Below are 17,173 nucleotides of genomic sequence, written 5' to 3'. Positions count from 1 at the left end.
GTGGAGGAAGAAGCAAACGATGGAGGTGGTCTCGAAGACGTCGTTTTATCGCTATAGTAAACGATATCGTTTTGACATAACAGAGAAAGCAAACGGAGTTTAACACCGTAATTGTTTTCTGTTAGCCTACTTAACGCTATGTCTAAAATGGCTAGTCAACCAAACTTTGTTAATTAATTTTAAAGTTAACAAAAACTTTACGATTTATATGTCTTCTTCGTAGTTCATGATTAAATCGTCCCAAATTTGAAAGTTCATGATTTTTTTGACATTTTTCCCAATGTTGTTTATAAGTAATTTGACGCGGTTTGGTATGAACTTTTTGTGCCAAATTATCCGCTTTAACATTTGCACATCGAGAAAAAAAAACTTAAAGAATTCTTCTTTGTTACTCTGAATTTCTTTCAAATACACTGAAAATATTGGTCATCCGGTTGGAGAATACACTATCTTCACCAGATTTGAACAGTCTGTATAAAAGGCTATGGTCTTGATTGTCGGCACCAATCAAGCACTTCATTGCCCAGACAAAAGTTTCCACTTCTGAATGTAGTGGACTGAGGCTTATGCGGGAGTTGACAGCTCCCATGGTTGGCGAAACTCCGTTTGATGACATACATAACCACCGTAATCTTGAAAACTTATCACTTATCACTTCTTTTCTATGAACCATCCACCAAACATCGATGTCTAGAGTACAATGTTTCATGTGAACAAGTGCATATTTCTGATTCCAAAGATCCATGATTTTCAGTATGAAATCCGACTTGAGCTAACTGCTACGATTGTGCCTCATTTTCCGTTAAGCGTAATACCTCGAGTGGATCTTTATCCACGTTTACATATAACTTATCATTCATTTCTTTCCAAATGTACCAAATTATTCATGGAACGATTCTAATATCCAAATATTTTCAAATTTCTTGAGAATTCTAATTTTAGTTCTTCAATTTAGGGTGGACAAGCGGAAATTTGGCACAGAATTTTAAGGAAACAAAACGGAAACAAGAATTTTAGAATAAAAACAGATTACCTTTGGGAAAAATGTCGAAAAATACGCGAACTTTCAAATTTGGGACAAAAAAGCATGAACTTTCGAAATGTCATTTAAATCATAAAGTTTAGTTTCACTTTTGATAAAATGGTTAAGTTTTCGTTGACCTGGCCATTTTAGGCATGTTAAATTTCCGTTAACAAGACGATGACGGGGTTAACTTTCTGTTAGAAATTTTCGTTGAATCGAAACGACGTCGTTTTAAAAACAACAAAACGATGTCGTTTCACTGGAAAATAAAACGAATCAACTGTTGAAACGACATCGTTTTGTTGTTTTTAAAACGACGTCGTTTCGATTCAACGAAGATTTCTAACGGAAAGTTAACCCCGTCATCGTCTTGTTAACGGAAATTTAACGACATGCCTAAAATGGCCAGGTCAACGAAAACTTAACCATTTAATCAAAAGTCAAACTAAACTTTATAATTTAAATGACATTTCGAAAGTTCATGCTTTATTTGTCTTAAATTTGAAAGTTCGCGCCTTTTCTGACGTTTTTCCCGATTACCTTTATATGTTCTTTAAATTTTGGGACGGAATAGAATGGAACGGGATACAAACAACATGTATATTTTATTTAAATTTTGTGATAGACAAAAGATAGAACAAGACGGGATAGAAACGATAATTCTAAAAAAAAAAGATCTTATAATATGTTACAGAAAAAATGGCATTAAAGCTCATGTTCATATACTCAAAAGCACATATGAGAGAAAAGTAAGAGCATGACCTGTCGACTCTCTTCGTCACTTATTACTGTCCCATTTGGCCAAAGTATCTGCCAGCGATGGTGATGAGCATATTTGCCATGGTGATAACTTCTTCATCTCCAACCTCTAATGATTTCTCTGCACGAACACTTGCACACTTCCTCAGAAGACCCCTGAGACAAGCACAAGTATCGGCATCCAAAGGAGTCTCCAATGATGCACACAACGCTACTACCCATTTGCAATCACTACTCTGTAAACCACTCTCCTTCTCAACCAAACATATACGCTTTTTCAGCTTTGACACCCGCGTCACCGAGTCCATTCCTTGTATGTCTGATACCACTCCACCAAATGACTCATCCTTCTCGGTGTGGAGATGCTTATTGAATATCTCCACAAGTAAATCATCTACACACTGACTTGATACTATCTCATCCTCACAGCTGTTGGCACTTTGCGATAGAGTCTGTAAAAACCACAACACTTTTACTTTCATTGCCGTCCATTAAGAGAAACACTGCTATTAACCAATCATGCAAGTTAGAAGAAATATCAGAAAAAAATACCTGGCGAAGGTGAATGAAGTCTGAAAGCAACGAGTCCTCCCATTCCTTCATGGGTAAGAGGTACTCTGGGCATTTGGGGATTTCAGGAATTAGTGGCATATAAACACTTTGCTCTTTCTTTATGTACTTGCTTTCATCTATCTTGGCTACTCTAACATTCGGAATTCCCTTAGCCTCCCACCTAAATTGGGGAAACAAAACAACTGAACCATATTACCAAAATTGTAAATACACAGAAAGATGGAAACAGAGAGATTATATACCTGACTCGTCTTAAATATTCGAGCCCATCTTCTGGTGGTCCAATACTAAAATCAGGTTCTCCATCTACCTCAAACGCAGGTCTCAAGATGCTATTGTAATCATCATTATCGTCAGTGTAGTCTTCAGGAGTTAGGTCCTCCGCTCCTTCATCAGTGCTCAAATTTTCTCCTGCAGAAATAAATAGTGTGATAAGGTAAGTAGCAGCAATACACACAATAAAAATGAGCTTGAGTAGAAACAGAGATGAACTCCGAATGTTTTGGCTGTGAATGCACTATTTTTATAGACAAGGTATGAACATGTACAACTTTATACAGAGAATAATGGCCCTATACACTTGAAGTTTGAACCAAAAGAAACTCCTATGTCCTTCAGAATCTGAACCAAAGAATCTATATACAGAATGAATGTATGAGGTATTAGCTCATAGAAGGAAAAAAAGGGACTTGTATTGTGTCTTAGAAAAGAGAAAATTGGTGAACAATGGACTTCGACAAATCTCTCCAGCTCACTGTACAAAGATATTCACATGGTTTCGTCTTGGTACAGCAGATATGGGACCTGTGGAAAAGAAAATAAGAGGCCCCTATCAAAATGACATGTACTGGAACTGACGAGAGAAGTGATAAATGAAGAACTGATCTGGAGACAAGATAAGAGTTTTCGACCAAGAAAACAAAAATCCAAGCCGTGAAAAAGAAGGCTAGCAACACGAAACAGAAAAGGCTAGAGGGGATTACACACATTGAGTTATTCAATCCAAACAACCATTGCTGAAACACCATTCAATGATACTAAAGCTGACATGATTGTCTGTGATAACCCATTTGAGAAAGAAAAGACCACAAAACCCAAAACGAGAGAGAGACACACAAAACTGCAACGGATTTAGTCCTATTTCTTAGACCTATCTATCTAAATTTGATGACATAATTCTTAGGAGTACAGTTTCTCTCAACATGTTCAACCAACAACAGGCAAAACAAAACAATAAGGTGATAAATGCAAGGAATAAGACACAAACAAAGCATCTGCGAGGTTATTAAGATTACCAATGCAACTCTCGGTTTGCCCACGAACCCGATTAGACTTTGAACTCTTGTAATTCTTCACATAAACTAAACTTTCATACTCAGTCAGCACCTCAGGTAGAATCCTAGCATACATCTCACTCCACAGTATCTTCTGATTCACAGTGTGGGCAAACCTCATTGACTCCAATTGTTTCCTAGTGTACACTCTCCTAAACTGCTTCCCATTGTTTTCTCCTCCACCATTATGAAAATCACAAACTTTGGCTGATCCACTCCCTTCAACAACTTCAAAAGTATTTATCTTATCAATTGGTTTCTTCTCTCCAAGTTTCTTATGCTTTCTTGGTGCATCCTTATCATTCTGTGCACTTCCTGGTCTCTTAGGATGAGTAACAACATCAACCAACGCAGTATCATCAATCTTCACAGATCTCTTATCAACATAACTATCCATGGTCTCTTCGATCTTAGGCAACGTATCCACATCAACCCTCTTCCTAAAGATTGACCCAAGTTCGATTTCAGCTAACAATCTTCTCTTCTCAGCTTCCAAAAGTCTCTGAACCTCAGATTCTTGTTCCTGAAGGGCTCCATCAGTATCATCAACAACTTCCTCGATCTTGTGCACATCATCATCTCCAAATTGCTCACTTTCTTTGAAGAAAGATGATTCTTTTATCTGTTGCAGATCCCTATTGTCTTCAAGAACTGCGGAAACAGTTGCAGGTACAGAGACGGCTCCATCTTCCATAGTTATCGCATCGGTTTGCGAGGAAGAAGCTTGTGGATCTATCTCAGAGTTCAGTTGCTTCGTTAAGTCGCTCTCTTTTTCAAATCCATCCCGAGAAACTGAGGTTTTTGCCGGAATACAGTGGCCGGAATCAGAGTTCGTCGTCATGAGGCGGGTGTGCGCAAAACCCTTAACGAGTCCGTAGAGTAGAGAATGAAAGTGAAACTATTAAAAAGCTGGAACCGGTTTGTTTAAACCGGATAAAATTCTCAACCCTTGAACCGGTTCTGGATAAATATAGGCAATGTGATCTCATACCGGTCCGGAGCTTGGTCCGCATGACTGCATTTCTCTTTTGAAATCTTGGTTGCTTCAACACTATCATTGCTTGCTTCAACATATTTTCATACAAAACAAAATGAGAACAAGTAGAAGAAGATTTTAAATCTTGTACGAAGTTCATTACAGACAACTAACACGTAATTAAACAGCTAAACTACTCTCTCTGCTACACTACGATTGAACTTAACACCAAATAGATGTGAATCATGTAGGAACAGTGTAGTAACCAACATCGTCATCTTGATTCACCATCAATATCACAGTTGTAAAGAGAACCATCACAACAAATGATATAGCAATCACGAATTTGGCATAGCTCATCTTCTTCTTCTTCTTACCCGATATCATCTGTGTTTGAGATGTATATCCACTAAATTTGACAGTTGATGACATTGTTTCCGCCATGGTTGAAAATTGCTTTCTGACTTGAGGATTCTTGCGAGATCCTATGGTTTTCTCTCTTCCGCTTCTCGGTATTGGACTTTGGATATCTGAATGGTCTAAGTCAACATCATCAGGATATTGAAGAGAGCTGATGAGCTTCCGTGGAGTGCTGAAGATGTTGAAATCTTCAGCATTGATACGTCGTGAACGCTGTCTCTGTGTATCAAAAAAGTCAGAAATGTTTAACACAAATGAAACTAACAATCATACAACAAAGATGGATTGATGCTCACCTGAGGACTAGGAGTGGTGTTATGCAGCCGCCTGTTTCTCAAACTTTCCATCAGAAAACCTTCGAATTCATCTCCATTTTCACAAGTGTCATAGGGGACAAGAGGTGAATCAGAGACAGTGGTGTTTCCTTTAGTTACACCGGAGAAAAGACCATCCTTTAAAGAGATATCAACCCCTCCACCATTCTGACTAGGTCTCCAAAGTTTGCGATTCACACTCCGCCGATCAAATTCAGAGTTACAAGAAGTATGAGAAATAGGCGAGGACTCAACCGGAGAATCATATCCGCTGAACGAGCCTAGAGTCTGTGATTCAGGTGATAAGGAGTCATCAGGAAAATGACCATTAACAATGGGTGAACAGTTTCTTCGAGTGTAATTCGAACCAGTAACAGAACGACAACCCTTCTCCAGCTTCGACTCGAGCTCTCCCGCTATTCTTTTTGAAGTCATCATTGCTTCATAAGCAGCTCCTCTAACATAAGCCATTTGATCAGATTGACACCTCTCCATTTCTTTGATTATTAACTCAACTTCGGAGTATATGCTTCTCGGGTCCAAGCACTTCATTAGGAAGTTCAACATTTGGACTGCTGATAACCGTTTCTGCGAGTTTCCTTCAGACACTCCAAATCCCAGAATCCGCAATCCCGTGTGTATCAACAACCTTGCATAGGCTTCAACAATCAAAGGATTATGTTTGGCAAGTGACATAACCAGACCCATTTGAAGATGTGTTTGGTTGGAGTTTGAGTCCAACGCAACTACCACATTTTGACAAACCCTGTTCACCATCTCGTCCGAAGCAAATCGCCAATTGTCACAATCCACAAGAGCCTTCAAACACAAAGCAGCCCCTGAAGTAAGGCTCTCTTGAGAGGCCAGTAGAGAATCCGTAAGATGGCTTACACAAAGAGTGGATTATAACTCGTTTCTTGTCGTCTTTAGATGTCGGATCGATCCCATATCGAGCAATTGCCGGAATAACTTTCGAACAAGCTTGTTGAAGAGGGAAAGAACCAGCACTTGAAGCCAAAGTCTTGACAATAGTGGACATGATTGTATCAATCTGAGGAACAATGTTAGGTCCATGAACACGAGCAAGTATTTCATAAAGCGAAATCGTGTATTCACCGGACAAAGAGTTGGTTTCTTTAGTCTCGAAAACTTGAGCTAGAAAACCAGGAATAGCCTTTGAATCCAAGTCCTTCACATAAGATTTAAGAGCTTTCATTGCTGATTTACGACTCTCTGTGTCTTTGTCAAGATTAGCCAACTCTTGTCGCAAAATTGGATTCAGATTCAAACCCATTACTCCAACTGCACACACAAGGCAAAATCACACCAACAACATAAGATTTCTTCTTAAAGTCAAAAACTTTAAACTACATTTTCAAATCTCATCCTTGAAAACTCGAGTCAGACCAGAAATAAAGACCCAATACGAGGAAAATAAGAACCAGACAGCGAATATTCGAAATCAGACAACTTCAAGACAAACCCATTACTCCAGCTACACCACACAAGACAAATCACACCAGTAACATACAATTTCTCCTTAAAGTCATAAACTTTAAACTACATTTTCAAATTGCAAACTCGATTCAAACCAATAAAGACCGTATACAAGAAAATTGAAAACCAGACAGCTAACTTTCGCAATCAGACAACGTCCAGAGAAATAGCAAATCAAACCCATTACTCCAACTGCACTACACAAGAAAGTTCACACCAACAACATAGGGTTTCTTCTTAAAGCACTATAAACTTTAAGCTACGTTTTCAAATCATAATTTTGCAAACTCGATTCAGACCAGAAATAAAAACTCATATACGAGAAAACTGAGACGTAGACAACTAATTCGAAACCAGACAACTTCACGAGAAAATAGCAAAAATTACAGAACCATGAATCTCGGAAACAGATCCGTACCTGCTTCTTCTACTTGAGCTACTTCTTTGCTTTGACCGTACAAAGATGAAACCTTTGGAGAATTCAAAAGCAAAAGAAATCGATGTGCCGTAGCAAAGTGAAACCTTGGAATGAGAAAATCAAAAGTGTGTGGCGGAAACTTACAAATGAAAAATCCCGCGGTTCAAAAGTGTGTGGGGTTTAGGTTTTTTGTGTGTGTGTCTGCTTCTTTTTTGTTTGAAGATGTTTTGTCTTTTTCAATATCATTTGTCTCCATCTGTTGTAATATGAATCTTTTGTCTTTTTTTATTTATTAAATAATTATATTTTCTCGTGTTGAATAGACAAAAAATAGATCTGAGATTTTTAAATTCAAATCTCTCTATTCGAAATCTCACCGCTCTTTATTTGTTGCATTGGGTCCCATTCGCTCTCTCTAGTCTCTAGATCTAGTGATCTGCCATTTTCAAATTATTCTAGGTGAGACGGTGTCAATATCCGTGAACAAATAAATGCTACTTTGGTGTTATTAGATTTGAATTTGAGCTTATTATATACTCCCTCTGTATTTGAAAAAATGTTGTTTCAACTGTTTTTGGGTGAATTAAGAAAGGGCACAGAAATACAAAACTAACCTTATGAGAAACGATTATTTACAATTATATTTTTGGTATATGTAGTTTTGGTAATTTAGACTGATTAATTATGATCAATTAATTGGGGGTAATTTAGGAAATTTTATGCAAAAGTTGTTAAAATGACAACTAATTAAAAACACAGAAGAAAGGCTAGAACGACATTTATTCAAATACGGAGGGAGTAGTACAAAAGAGGATGATTATAGATCGACCACAAATATTATCACCAACTATGGAAATATAATTCAAAGAAATGATAAAGAAAGTCATAATTGTTGAAAAAAGTGGATAATTATCCATTTATCCCTTTCTCCCCAAGTCTCTTCCTCCCCAATCTATTTCATTTTTAACCTTATCCAATCCAAAACTTCCCCTATATATATGTTGTTTTGTTCATTGTAAACGTTAGTGAGTTGAGAGAGAAAATAAAGAAGAAGAGACAAGTTAATAAGAAAGAGAGTATTATTTGTTTATCTCACTTCCCAAATTCTCTCGTCTCTCTATCTATAATACAAAATATATATTTCATATATACATGTTTTGAGTTATTATTTATAACATGTTATCAGCACGATGTCTTTACCGCTAGAGCGTTTACAAGGTAAGTAAAATTTAATGTTGTTTATATTTATTCATATTCATGTTACTGCTAGAGCGTTTCCGGTTTGATTGTTATAAGTGGTAGGCTCTGCCTCCTTCACGATCAATTGAAAAGCTATGTCTTTTCCGGATAGATCGTAATATATGGTAGGTTATGCCTCCTTTACGATCAAATAAATGGCCATGCTTTTTCTGGATTGATCGTCATATATGGTAGGTTTTACCTTCCTAACGATCAAATAAAAATTTATATTTTTTCCGGATTGATCGATATATATGGTAGGCTCTGCCTCCTTTTCTACGATCAAACAAAAGTTATGCCTATTGAATTCTTAATGGAAGGCGATGCCTCCTGAATTCTTGTATAAAAGGGCTTTGGTCTCTATATTATTAATTTTGTGAATTTATACGTTTAATTATTTTTATTTATATTATTAGTAAAGAATAAATATATATATATATATATATATATATATGTGTTATATGAGATTTAAAGACATTGTATGTCTCTAAAATCAAAAATATATTTCTCTTTTGAGAATATATGAAGCACGTGTCAATATATTTTTAGACAGTGCAAAATAATTGGAAGGTCTAGATGAGCTAGTCTCTCGACTTTCAAATGCATCGGATTCATAATAATCGATGCTTCGTAAATGTGGTATTGAATGTCCGACCACAATGGAGACACGCAAATGTATGATTATATCATGCAAAAAATAAAGCTGGCAAAATATTTATGATAGTAAACAGAGGTTTGCTAATTGCTATAATATAGTATAACCAGTCAAGCCATCCCGGTATAACAAATCAATTAATAATAATGATCCAAATCCAGAATCCGTATCAGTGCCAGCAAGGGCCTGATTGGGAGAAATAGAAAAGTTTAATGCAAATTGAATAGCTCTCCCTTAACAAAAGAGATGCATTTGGATCTCTTGTCACTACATCTAAAGATATAAAACCTATTGGGTGCAAGTGGGTCTTCGTACGAAAAAGTTGAAATCACACGATATAAAGCCCGACTTGTTACACAAGGTTTTTCTCAAAGACTTGGAGTTGATTATGAAGAAACATATTCTCCAGTCATAGATGCAATTACATTCAGGTACACAACGAGCCTAACGGTCTCTTATAATTTAGAAATGTACCTTATGAATGTAGTGACATCATGTTTATACGGATCATTGGATAATGATATTTATATGAAAATCCCAAAAGGATTTAAAGTTCCTAAGGCATTAGACTCAAAGTCTAATGAAATATGTACGGTCAAATTACAGTGATCATTTTACGGATTAAAAATAATCCGGACGCATATGATATATTGCTTAGGCGATTATTTCTTAAACAAAGAGTATGTTAACAATGAAATATGCTCTTGCGTCTTTATTAAGAAATCTCCATCGAGATTTGTGATCATTGATGTATATGTTGATGACCTAAATTGGAACTTAAAAAAAGTGATTAAATATCACTAAAATTTTATGTAAAGAAAGAAAAGCTTATTCAAGCACTGCATGCATCCGTCCACATTCCTGAAGTAACATTTAATTTATGTTAAATTTATTTATTTTTATATTATATCGACTCGAAGGTTGCATACCTTCTCTTTAACTCTGTAGTAGGCTAAGCCTCCAGAAACATATGATTTTTGGCCAAATCACCATTTTTTTAATAAGCTCATTGTATATGCTGGTTGATTTCCTCAATAATCTCCAAATTAAGCCCCGAATATAACCGATCTAAAAATAAGATTCGGTCCAAGATAAATAGGCTTGAAAAGCCATCATCTTGGGAGGGATATTACAAGTCCCACATTTTTATAAGGATCTAAGAATAAATACATGATCCATATTGAATATGTTATTGATCCTAAAGTGGGATTCAGTTCGAGATGAATGAACTCGAAGAGTTATCATCTCGAGGGGGAGAATTAAAGGAATCCCACATCGACAAAAAGTCGATGAATTTTTGTGAGTTTGACACCCCAGAGCGAGACAACTCTGGTAAAGTCATATCCTAAAATTACTTTTTGATAAAGTGGAACATCTAAAAATGATGTTCACTCTCAAAATGAGCTTTAAGCGAATCGTTCATAACGCAAATCCAAGAGATTGCAAAATGATTCATGGTGATTTAATCTCCATATTTTTATATGGAGCATGCAGTTTTGCATGTATTAATGATTATATATAAGGCCAACGATTTATAAGAAATATTTCTCTCGTGTTATATATATATGATTGGAGATCAAATATTTCTCATTTTGAAATTTATGGGTGTGAGATATATGTTATAAATGCTCTTCCGCACCGCATAAAAATTAACATCCTAAAAGGATGAAATATATAGACGCTAGAGATGAGTCTCTGCTCTACAAATATTGAGCCATCTTATGAGAGATGTGCCTATTGCAAGATTTGCAAATCATCATGTTGATGATAAAAAATTTCCCATCAGTATGGAAGAATCATTGAATAGTTTAGATCTTTGAACAAATAAATATAATAAATATGAACTTTAGAGTTTAAAAGTTCAAAAGGATCACTATTCAGAATATATTGCAAATCAAATGCAAAAAGTTGATGGATGAGATTTCATAAATTATTGATCCTCGTATAAATACATATGAACTTAAAGTTCATAGGAAATCTCTTGTCCCAGCTAAAAATGCTCTACAAAAATTATGTCTCTGGCGGATGACATATTATTGTCTATAACATGATAAAAACGTGATAGACAACTTTGGTTCCAAATATAAAGAAAATCCTCGAAACTAAAAAAAAAAAAAGAGAGCAAAATATATAAAAAGAGGATTATACTCTTAAAAGAGGAGCATATAGACTTCTAAAGAGGAGCATAGGGACTCCTCAACAGGAGCAAAGAAACTCCTAAAGAGGAGTAAAAAGACCGATTTCCATGGTTAACAACGAAAGCAGGTACCTGAATAAAATCATTTATAATGATTAAAAGATTTCGATTAACCATGTCATTACGGCAAATATGGAACCAAAGACAATATAATGTCGACAATAAAAATGATCTAATGCGCAAATGAAATTAATGAGGATCATAAATCTCCGCTCTGTGAGCGTAAAGAGATATATTGGCCAATAAACAAAGACGCAGCCAAGTCTATATTAATCTCGTATAAGAAACGAGTAATTTCCTGGACACATGGTCCAAGCATCAAAAGAGTATTATGATACTTAAGACAAAACGATGTGTCGTGCCGGGTTTTGTCAAAATCACTCGATATTGAGTTGATGAATAAATGACTTGAATTGCGCCTCATGGGATGTCTGAAGGACTAATCCTAAAATATATGATATCATAGTTATATTCCCGGGAACTTATAAGCATGATGTTTTTGAACATCATCAAAACTCTTAAAGAGTTATTTGGAATAAAAGAACTTGGATAGATAAAAGTGTCTCTAGATATTCCAACTAAACATCTAAAGAAAGAGATGTTATATTAGTCACTTCTAAAGGAAATCTACTCTATATAGTTTGATCATGAAGCACTATATATAAATGCTGACGAGTATTTATATATTTTGTGAATTGTAGCTAGCATATATAAATGCTGACGAGCATTTATATATCTAGTGAATATCTTGTACCTAGCATTTGTTACTAATCTACTTGCAGGATTAGTTGATCTATTCCGACTAGACCTTGAATGAGTTCAAATGTGTCTTTCATATTTGCAAGGTACGATTGATTTGGGCTTATTTTATTCTAGAAACCCCGAGTTTGGTTTAGTTGGTTTTGCAGATGGAGAATCTATATCAGCTCTGTCTAAATATATATGGCAAAACAACAACTACGTGGCGTTTCCAACAACAAATTTTGGTCGTCGCTTGCTCAAGCCATGCCAAAATTATTGCGCTCCATGAAGTGCGTCGAAAATCTGTATGGCTCAGATTGATGCCCTCAACATATGCAAGAAGCAAGCAATATAGGCACCAGTGAAGAGCCAACAACAAGACACTGCTGCAAATGTTTCCCAATTTTAAGGAAGCTATGTCAAGAGCAAGATGACAAGACATATTTCTCCAAAATTCTTCTCTTGCACTCAAGAATCTTAGAAGAAGCAAGAAGTTGAGGTCCAATACATCCGGCCAAGTAACAATGTAGCAGTTTTAGTTCAAAGGTGCTGCCTGCTACGTCATTCAAAATGCATCTTTTGAAGATGACGCTTTCAGGGGGAGACGTATGTTGATGAGCGTGGCTGCACTCTTTTTCCCTTATCATGGTTTTTATCCCACTGGGTTTTTCCATGACAAGGTTTTTAACGAGGCAGCAAATAACACGCAAAAGATAGACATCAAAGAATATGTCTATCTCTCTTCAAAAATCTTTGTCATATATTGACGAGATCAGAAGAAGCAAAGAGAATGATCAAGATGCATCATCTACGAAAGCTATGAAGAGAACAAGACTCGTCTGTTCCAGGGGAAGATTACGTCACTGTACTCTTTTCTCCTTATCACGGTTTTTCTCCTATACGGTTTTTCTATGATAAGGTTTTTAACGAGGCAGTACATAATACGTCGATAATAATAAATAATGGATAATTAAGGGGGAGTGTTGAAAAAAGTGGATAATTATCCATTTATCCCTTTCTCCCCAAGTCTCTTCCTCCCCAAGCTATTTCATTTTTAACCTTATCCAATCCAAAACTTCCCCTATATATATGTTGTTTTGTTCATTGTAAACGTTAGTGAGTTGAGAGAGAAAATAAAGAAGAAGAGACAAGTTAATAAGAAAGAGAGTATTGTTTGTTTATCTCACTTCCCAAATTCTCTCGTCTCTCTATCTATAATACAAAATATATATTACATATATACATGTTTTGAGTTATTATTTATAACAATAATGATATAGCTGCGGTGAGTTTTCAATTTATACTAACAATTTGAAGGCTAAAGAGGACTAATCCATTTTGACATATTTTTAGGCATTGTAGAAGTTTGATTTACTCCCTAACACAGCATTGTCGCTGAAGCCTCATCGCGTCGAAAGCTAATGTGTACTAATCACTGTGATTTTAGACTAGCCTTCGGGTAAACAAAACAACGATGCTTTCGATAGGTTAACTTCTGGTGGAGATTTTTGTGTCAGCCAATACGCAACCGGAAAAAGTTGTAACTAGACACCGATCAACAATTGTTTTCCGAATCTGTTTTGTATCCAAAATTGGGTTCACACAGCCAGGTAAACAAAGAACACTTCCAAATTCCTACACCCCATGGTAAATACTTTCAATAGCATTCTATAATATCTATAATACTTTCAATAGCATTCTATAATATGCTCCATTCTTCTTCGGGATTATTTTTTTCTCCTAACATGGCAGATATGGAAATCTAGGAAAGCTCCTACACAATCCCCATCATTAAGGCCAAGAAAAATATTACTGCAGATGCGTCCTGGGAAAATGATATGGAATCAATTGGGATAGCTTGGCTCTTGCACATTAATCAAAAGCATATTGTGATCCGGAGTCGAGAGCTTTCAGTAACTATCAAATGCTGCAAAAGGGGAAATGCTTGCACTATTTCATGTTGTGAAGCATCTCTCCTCTCTAAACTACGATAATATCAGTATTCCTCATGAACTCAAAACAAGTACTGGACCTTCTCAAACTAAGGGAGTAAGCCACTAATACTCCTACAACAACTTATCTAGCACACTCTATCGATCTGCATGGAAGACATCACCAAACTTTCTGCTCACAAGGGATTCTCTTGCTCATATCAAGTTTCATGAAATCCCTTGTGATGAACAAAAACTTTGTACATGTCATTTAATCAATACAAAGGCTCATGGTTTGAGGGAAAAAGAGAAGCAGATGAAAATATCGATACTAGTAGAATAAAACGGAAAATACCCACCAACACCCAACTACAATTGATATACAAAATATAAGATCCAAGAATTAACCCAAGGTGTACAAAACAGGATGTTTTCTCCATCTAAAGTTTGCTTCTACTTGCACTTGCTAGATGATGCGTAGCAAGAAAGATGAGATTGGTGACACTGGTCATGAAGCGAAGGTGCCAAGGAAGATGCCATTGGCACCTATGAGAATTATATTAGCTACACAATGCATGGGAATTGCAGGAGGATACCTTAGTTCTGATGATTGATGCTAAAACTAAAGCAATACCTTGTCACAGGGAATGATATTAATGTGACTGTGGGAGGAGCCTGCAGGTGGGGCAATACCATTTCCCTTTGAATCTGGTCTCAGGTGTGAGGCCAACGCATGTATAGTGAAACCATTCACCTCCTTGGCACTGTCCAAACAGGAAAACGATAAAAAGGTTTCATAATAGCTATTCATTGAAATTAGAAATTAAGATGCTAGCAGAACAGACTCACATTCTCATTGTCGCAGGCAATCATGTCTCCAAAGGACACCTGAAACAAATAACAAAAATGTTAACCAAAGATCACAAGAATATCAAGCAACTCACAGATTTTGCAGAATTATTCAGGACCTGATGGCAGACACAGTAAGTTGGTTCGTTTGGATCGATCGGCTGCTCTTCGATTGGCATGAGGTCTTTCCGATTGCTTCCTGGAGGAGGCATGAGCTCAAAATCTCTATCACGATCCCACTCCCTATCTCTGTAATCAATCTTCTTGGACTGAGGTGTGCCATAGAAGGACTTACGCTTTTCCGGTTTAGGAACTATAGGTAGTGGAGGAAGAACGGAGGGCTCGTCTTGTGGTATTTTTCCCTCTGATAGAGAAGAGTAACAAAAGAATAAACATATGATATTGAAAAAGTTTAACTACTTCATTCAATGCATCATTTAAAAGTTAAACAATAAGACCACGAGAGAAAAATGAAAGAAACACGACTTATGATTTGACAAGACTGGAGATGAGCATTTATGTTTCTCTGAAGCTTGACCCTAATCGATGTGCACTGACTGAAGTTTATGCAGTGGAAAATATGTTTTTACTAACCCTTAGGGGGTTGTTCTAGAGGTCGTTTACAAGAGCTATAAGCAGATGTGACTCTTTATTGATAAAAAAGACGTATACAAGGATTCCCCACAAGAGATTAACTCTTGCCACAAGGATACCCAAAGTATCCTCCAACAAGGTGTATAACCCTTGTCCTTTCATGTAAGACACTAATTTTACAACATAACTCCCTACCTCATATGCTTCCCTCAACCTTTTAGTGAAGAAAAAGGAGATTATAAAATTAGCTCCATATTCTGTCCTAACATGACATGCTCAATCGAGTGACCAACTGATAATTCTCAGACGATCAATTGACCCACATCTTAACATAATTCTTGGAATAATTTGTGTGAATATGCATTATAGAATATGAAAAAAAATTGTTCTAACCACTTCCCTTAAAATGACAGTAATTAGACAGCTCTTGAGTTGACATCACATACCTTGCTTTAAATCTTCTGCAAAATTATTCAGATCTTCATCAAGTCGTTTTACATGACTATCTATCTGCAACCGGAATAAACATAATAATTACCACCAAAACGAAACTGGCTGAAACAACCAAAGGAGCTATATTCAAATTTTAGCAACAAAGTCTACCATTTTCAAGATTCTGAGTGCATTAACGCTCTATTCATGTACGTATACATAAACATCAATTACATGCTAGTGTTTTTTGTGACAGACAACAAATCATTCACACCAATTCGCATGTCTAAGCTATAATCTGAAGGAAGCCTCAGAGGAATATATAGCTTACAAGATCATACGCTTGTCGGGCCAATAAGACCTTCTCCGTACACAAACTTAACGCATTTTCCTGACTAGACTCGATCTCTTTACGCATTTTCTCAATCGTTTCCTCTTCATCAAGACCACCATTATTGTAATGATTACCATTACCCTTTTTAGAACTCTGTGAAGCAAGCCCTAAGCAATACTTAGTTTGCTGCCTTGTCTGATTTATAAGCGCTTTCAACAACAAAACACAAACATAATCAATTCACGAAAACACAAAGAAACATACGCAAGAGAACAATGTAACAATGTAATAACAACATTTTACATTGAGATCTCTCGTCTAGCTCGCGAACTGTGTTTAGTAGTCTTTGTAGCTCTGCAGGGAAAGTGCTTGCATCTACATGAAATTGAATTTCCGAATTGTAGAATTAAAACCCTAAAATCGAACAAATTTTTGAAGTTCGGATTTTTATCAAAATTAGACAAAATTTATCAAATAAGGAGAGGAAATTATTGATCTTACACTCAAGGTAATCATCAACATAAACTCCAGTTCGTGCAATAGCCATCTTTGATCTCTGATAAATTGGATTTGATTATGGAGCTCAGGCTAAGGCTAGGGTTTTGAATTGGGGATTGCGGACGAAGCTTGTTTCTTTTTTCTCACAATAATATTTTTAAAGTTATCAAAGCATACATGGGCCAAAAAACTAAGAAGAAATGATATTGTAACGTCATCAAAGCCCACGTGTCAACAGCTGGAAACAACACAGGTGTATTTAAATGGAACAAATCCAGGTGTATTTAAATGGAACAAATCGTGTGGTGCGTTGTTATACCTCAAAGACACAATATCTATTTAACTTCGACGCTAAAACAATTCAAATAAACTTCCCAAATTATTAGAT

At 36.2% G+C, this 17,173-nt stretch overlaps 3 protein-coding genes across 7 annotated transcripts; all 3 read right to left on the bottom strand.

Annotated features, from left to right (window-relative positions):
• Nucleotides 1-1,607: 1,607 nt before the first annotated feature.
• On the bottom strand, nucleotides 1,608-4,667 carry LOC9327951. Its single transcript, XM_002891843.2, has 4 exons — nucleotides 3,652-4,667; nucleotides 2,599-2,767; nucleotides 2,336-2,516; nucleotides 1,608-2,235 (listed from the first exon to the last, which is right to left on the bottom strand). The coding sequence occupies exons 1-4, from the start codon at nucleotides 4,529-4,531 to the stop codon at nucleotides 1,810-1,812; spliced, it is 1,656 nt and encodes a 551-aa protein (XP_002891889.1). The 5' UTR covers nucleotides 4,532-4,667; the 3' UTR covers nucleotides 1,608-1,809.
• A 115-nt stretch (nucleotides 4,668-4,782) lies between these two features.
• Nucleotides 4,783-7,732, bottom strand: LOC9327950. Its single transcript, XM_021012902.1, is given in 5 exon segments — nucleotides 4,783-5,305; nucleotides 5,383-6,282; nucleotides 6,284-6,702; nucleotides 7,316-7,419; nucleotides 7,693-7,732. Coding segments are annotated over 5 exon segments (1,848 nt in total). The 5' UTR covers nucleotides 7,722-7,732; the 3' UTR covers nucleotides 4,783-4,909.
• Nucleotides 7,733-14,321: 6,589 nt separating this feature from the next.
• Nucleotides 14,322-16,969, bottom strand: LOC9330631 (PHD finger protein ING2). Of its 5 annotated transcripts, none has more exons than XM_021014262.1 (8): nucleotides 16,789-16,969; nucleotides 16,591-16,662; nucleotides 16,285-16,496; nucleotides 15,968-16,031; nucleotides 15,047-15,291; nucleotides 14,928-14,966; nucleotides 14,713-14,842; nucleotides 14,322-14,624 (listed from the first exon to the last, which is right to left on the bottom strand). In XM_021014262.1, exons 1-7 carry the CDS (start codon nucleotides 16,832-16,834, stop codon nucleotides 14,732-14,734), a joined length of 789 nt encoding a protein of 262 aa, XP_020869921.1. In that variant the 5' UTR covers nucleotides 16,835-16,969; the 3' UTR covers nucleotides 14,322-14,624; nucleotides 14,713-14,731. The 5 variants fall into 5 exon arrangements, with proteins under 5 accessions (XP_020869921.1, XP_020869923.1, XP_020869920.1 ...); XM_021014264.1 differs by having other exon boundaries at nucleotides 14,322-14,842; nucleotides 15,047-15,126; nucleotides 15,223-15,291; nucleotides 16,789-16,945; XM_021014263.1 differs by having other exon boundaries at nucleotides 14,373-14,551; nucleotides 16,789-16,944.
• Between the last annotated feature and the right edge of the window lie 204 nt (nucleotides 16,970-17,173).

This window comes from Arabidopsis lyrata, assembly GCF_000004255.2.
Source record: "Arabidopsis lyrata subsp. lyrata unplaced genomic scaffold ARALYscaffold_1, whole genome shotgun sequence".
Taxonomy (NCBI): domain Eukaryota; kingdom Viridiplantae; phylum Streptophyta; class Magnoliopsida; order Brassicales; family Brassicaceae; genus Arabidopsis; species Arabidopsis lyrata.
Note: the sequence above shows the minus strand (reverse complement) of the source record. Positions and strands in the feature narration are given on the sequence as shown.

Bases quoted from the DNA above. Each gene is read 5' to 3' on its own strand.
- LOC9327951 (XM_002891843.2), bottom strand. From the start codon at position 4,531: ATGACGACGAACTCTGATTCCGGCCACTGTATTCCGGCAAAAACCTCA. The intron at 2,517-2,598 runs GTATATAATCTC...TCCCCAATTTAG, and splicing joins GAATATTTAAGACGAGTCAG to GTGGGAGGCTAAGGGAATTC. The intron at 2,236-2,335 runs GTATTTTTTTCT...TGGTTTTTACAG, and splicing joins ACTTCATTCACCTTCGCCAG to ACTCTATCGCAAAGTGCCAA.
- LOC9330631 (XM_021014262.1), bottom strand. From the start codon at position 16,834: ATGGCTATTGCACGAACTGGAGTTTATGTTGATGATTACCTTGAGT. The intron at 16,663-16,788 runs GTAAGATCAATA...AATTTCATGTAG, and splicing joins TGTTGATGATTACCTTGAGT to ATGCAAGCACTTTCCCTGCA. The intron at 16,032-16,284 runs GTAAGCTATATA...TTCCGGTTGCAG, and splicing joins CCCGACAAGCGTATGATCTT to ATAGATAGTCATGTAAAACG.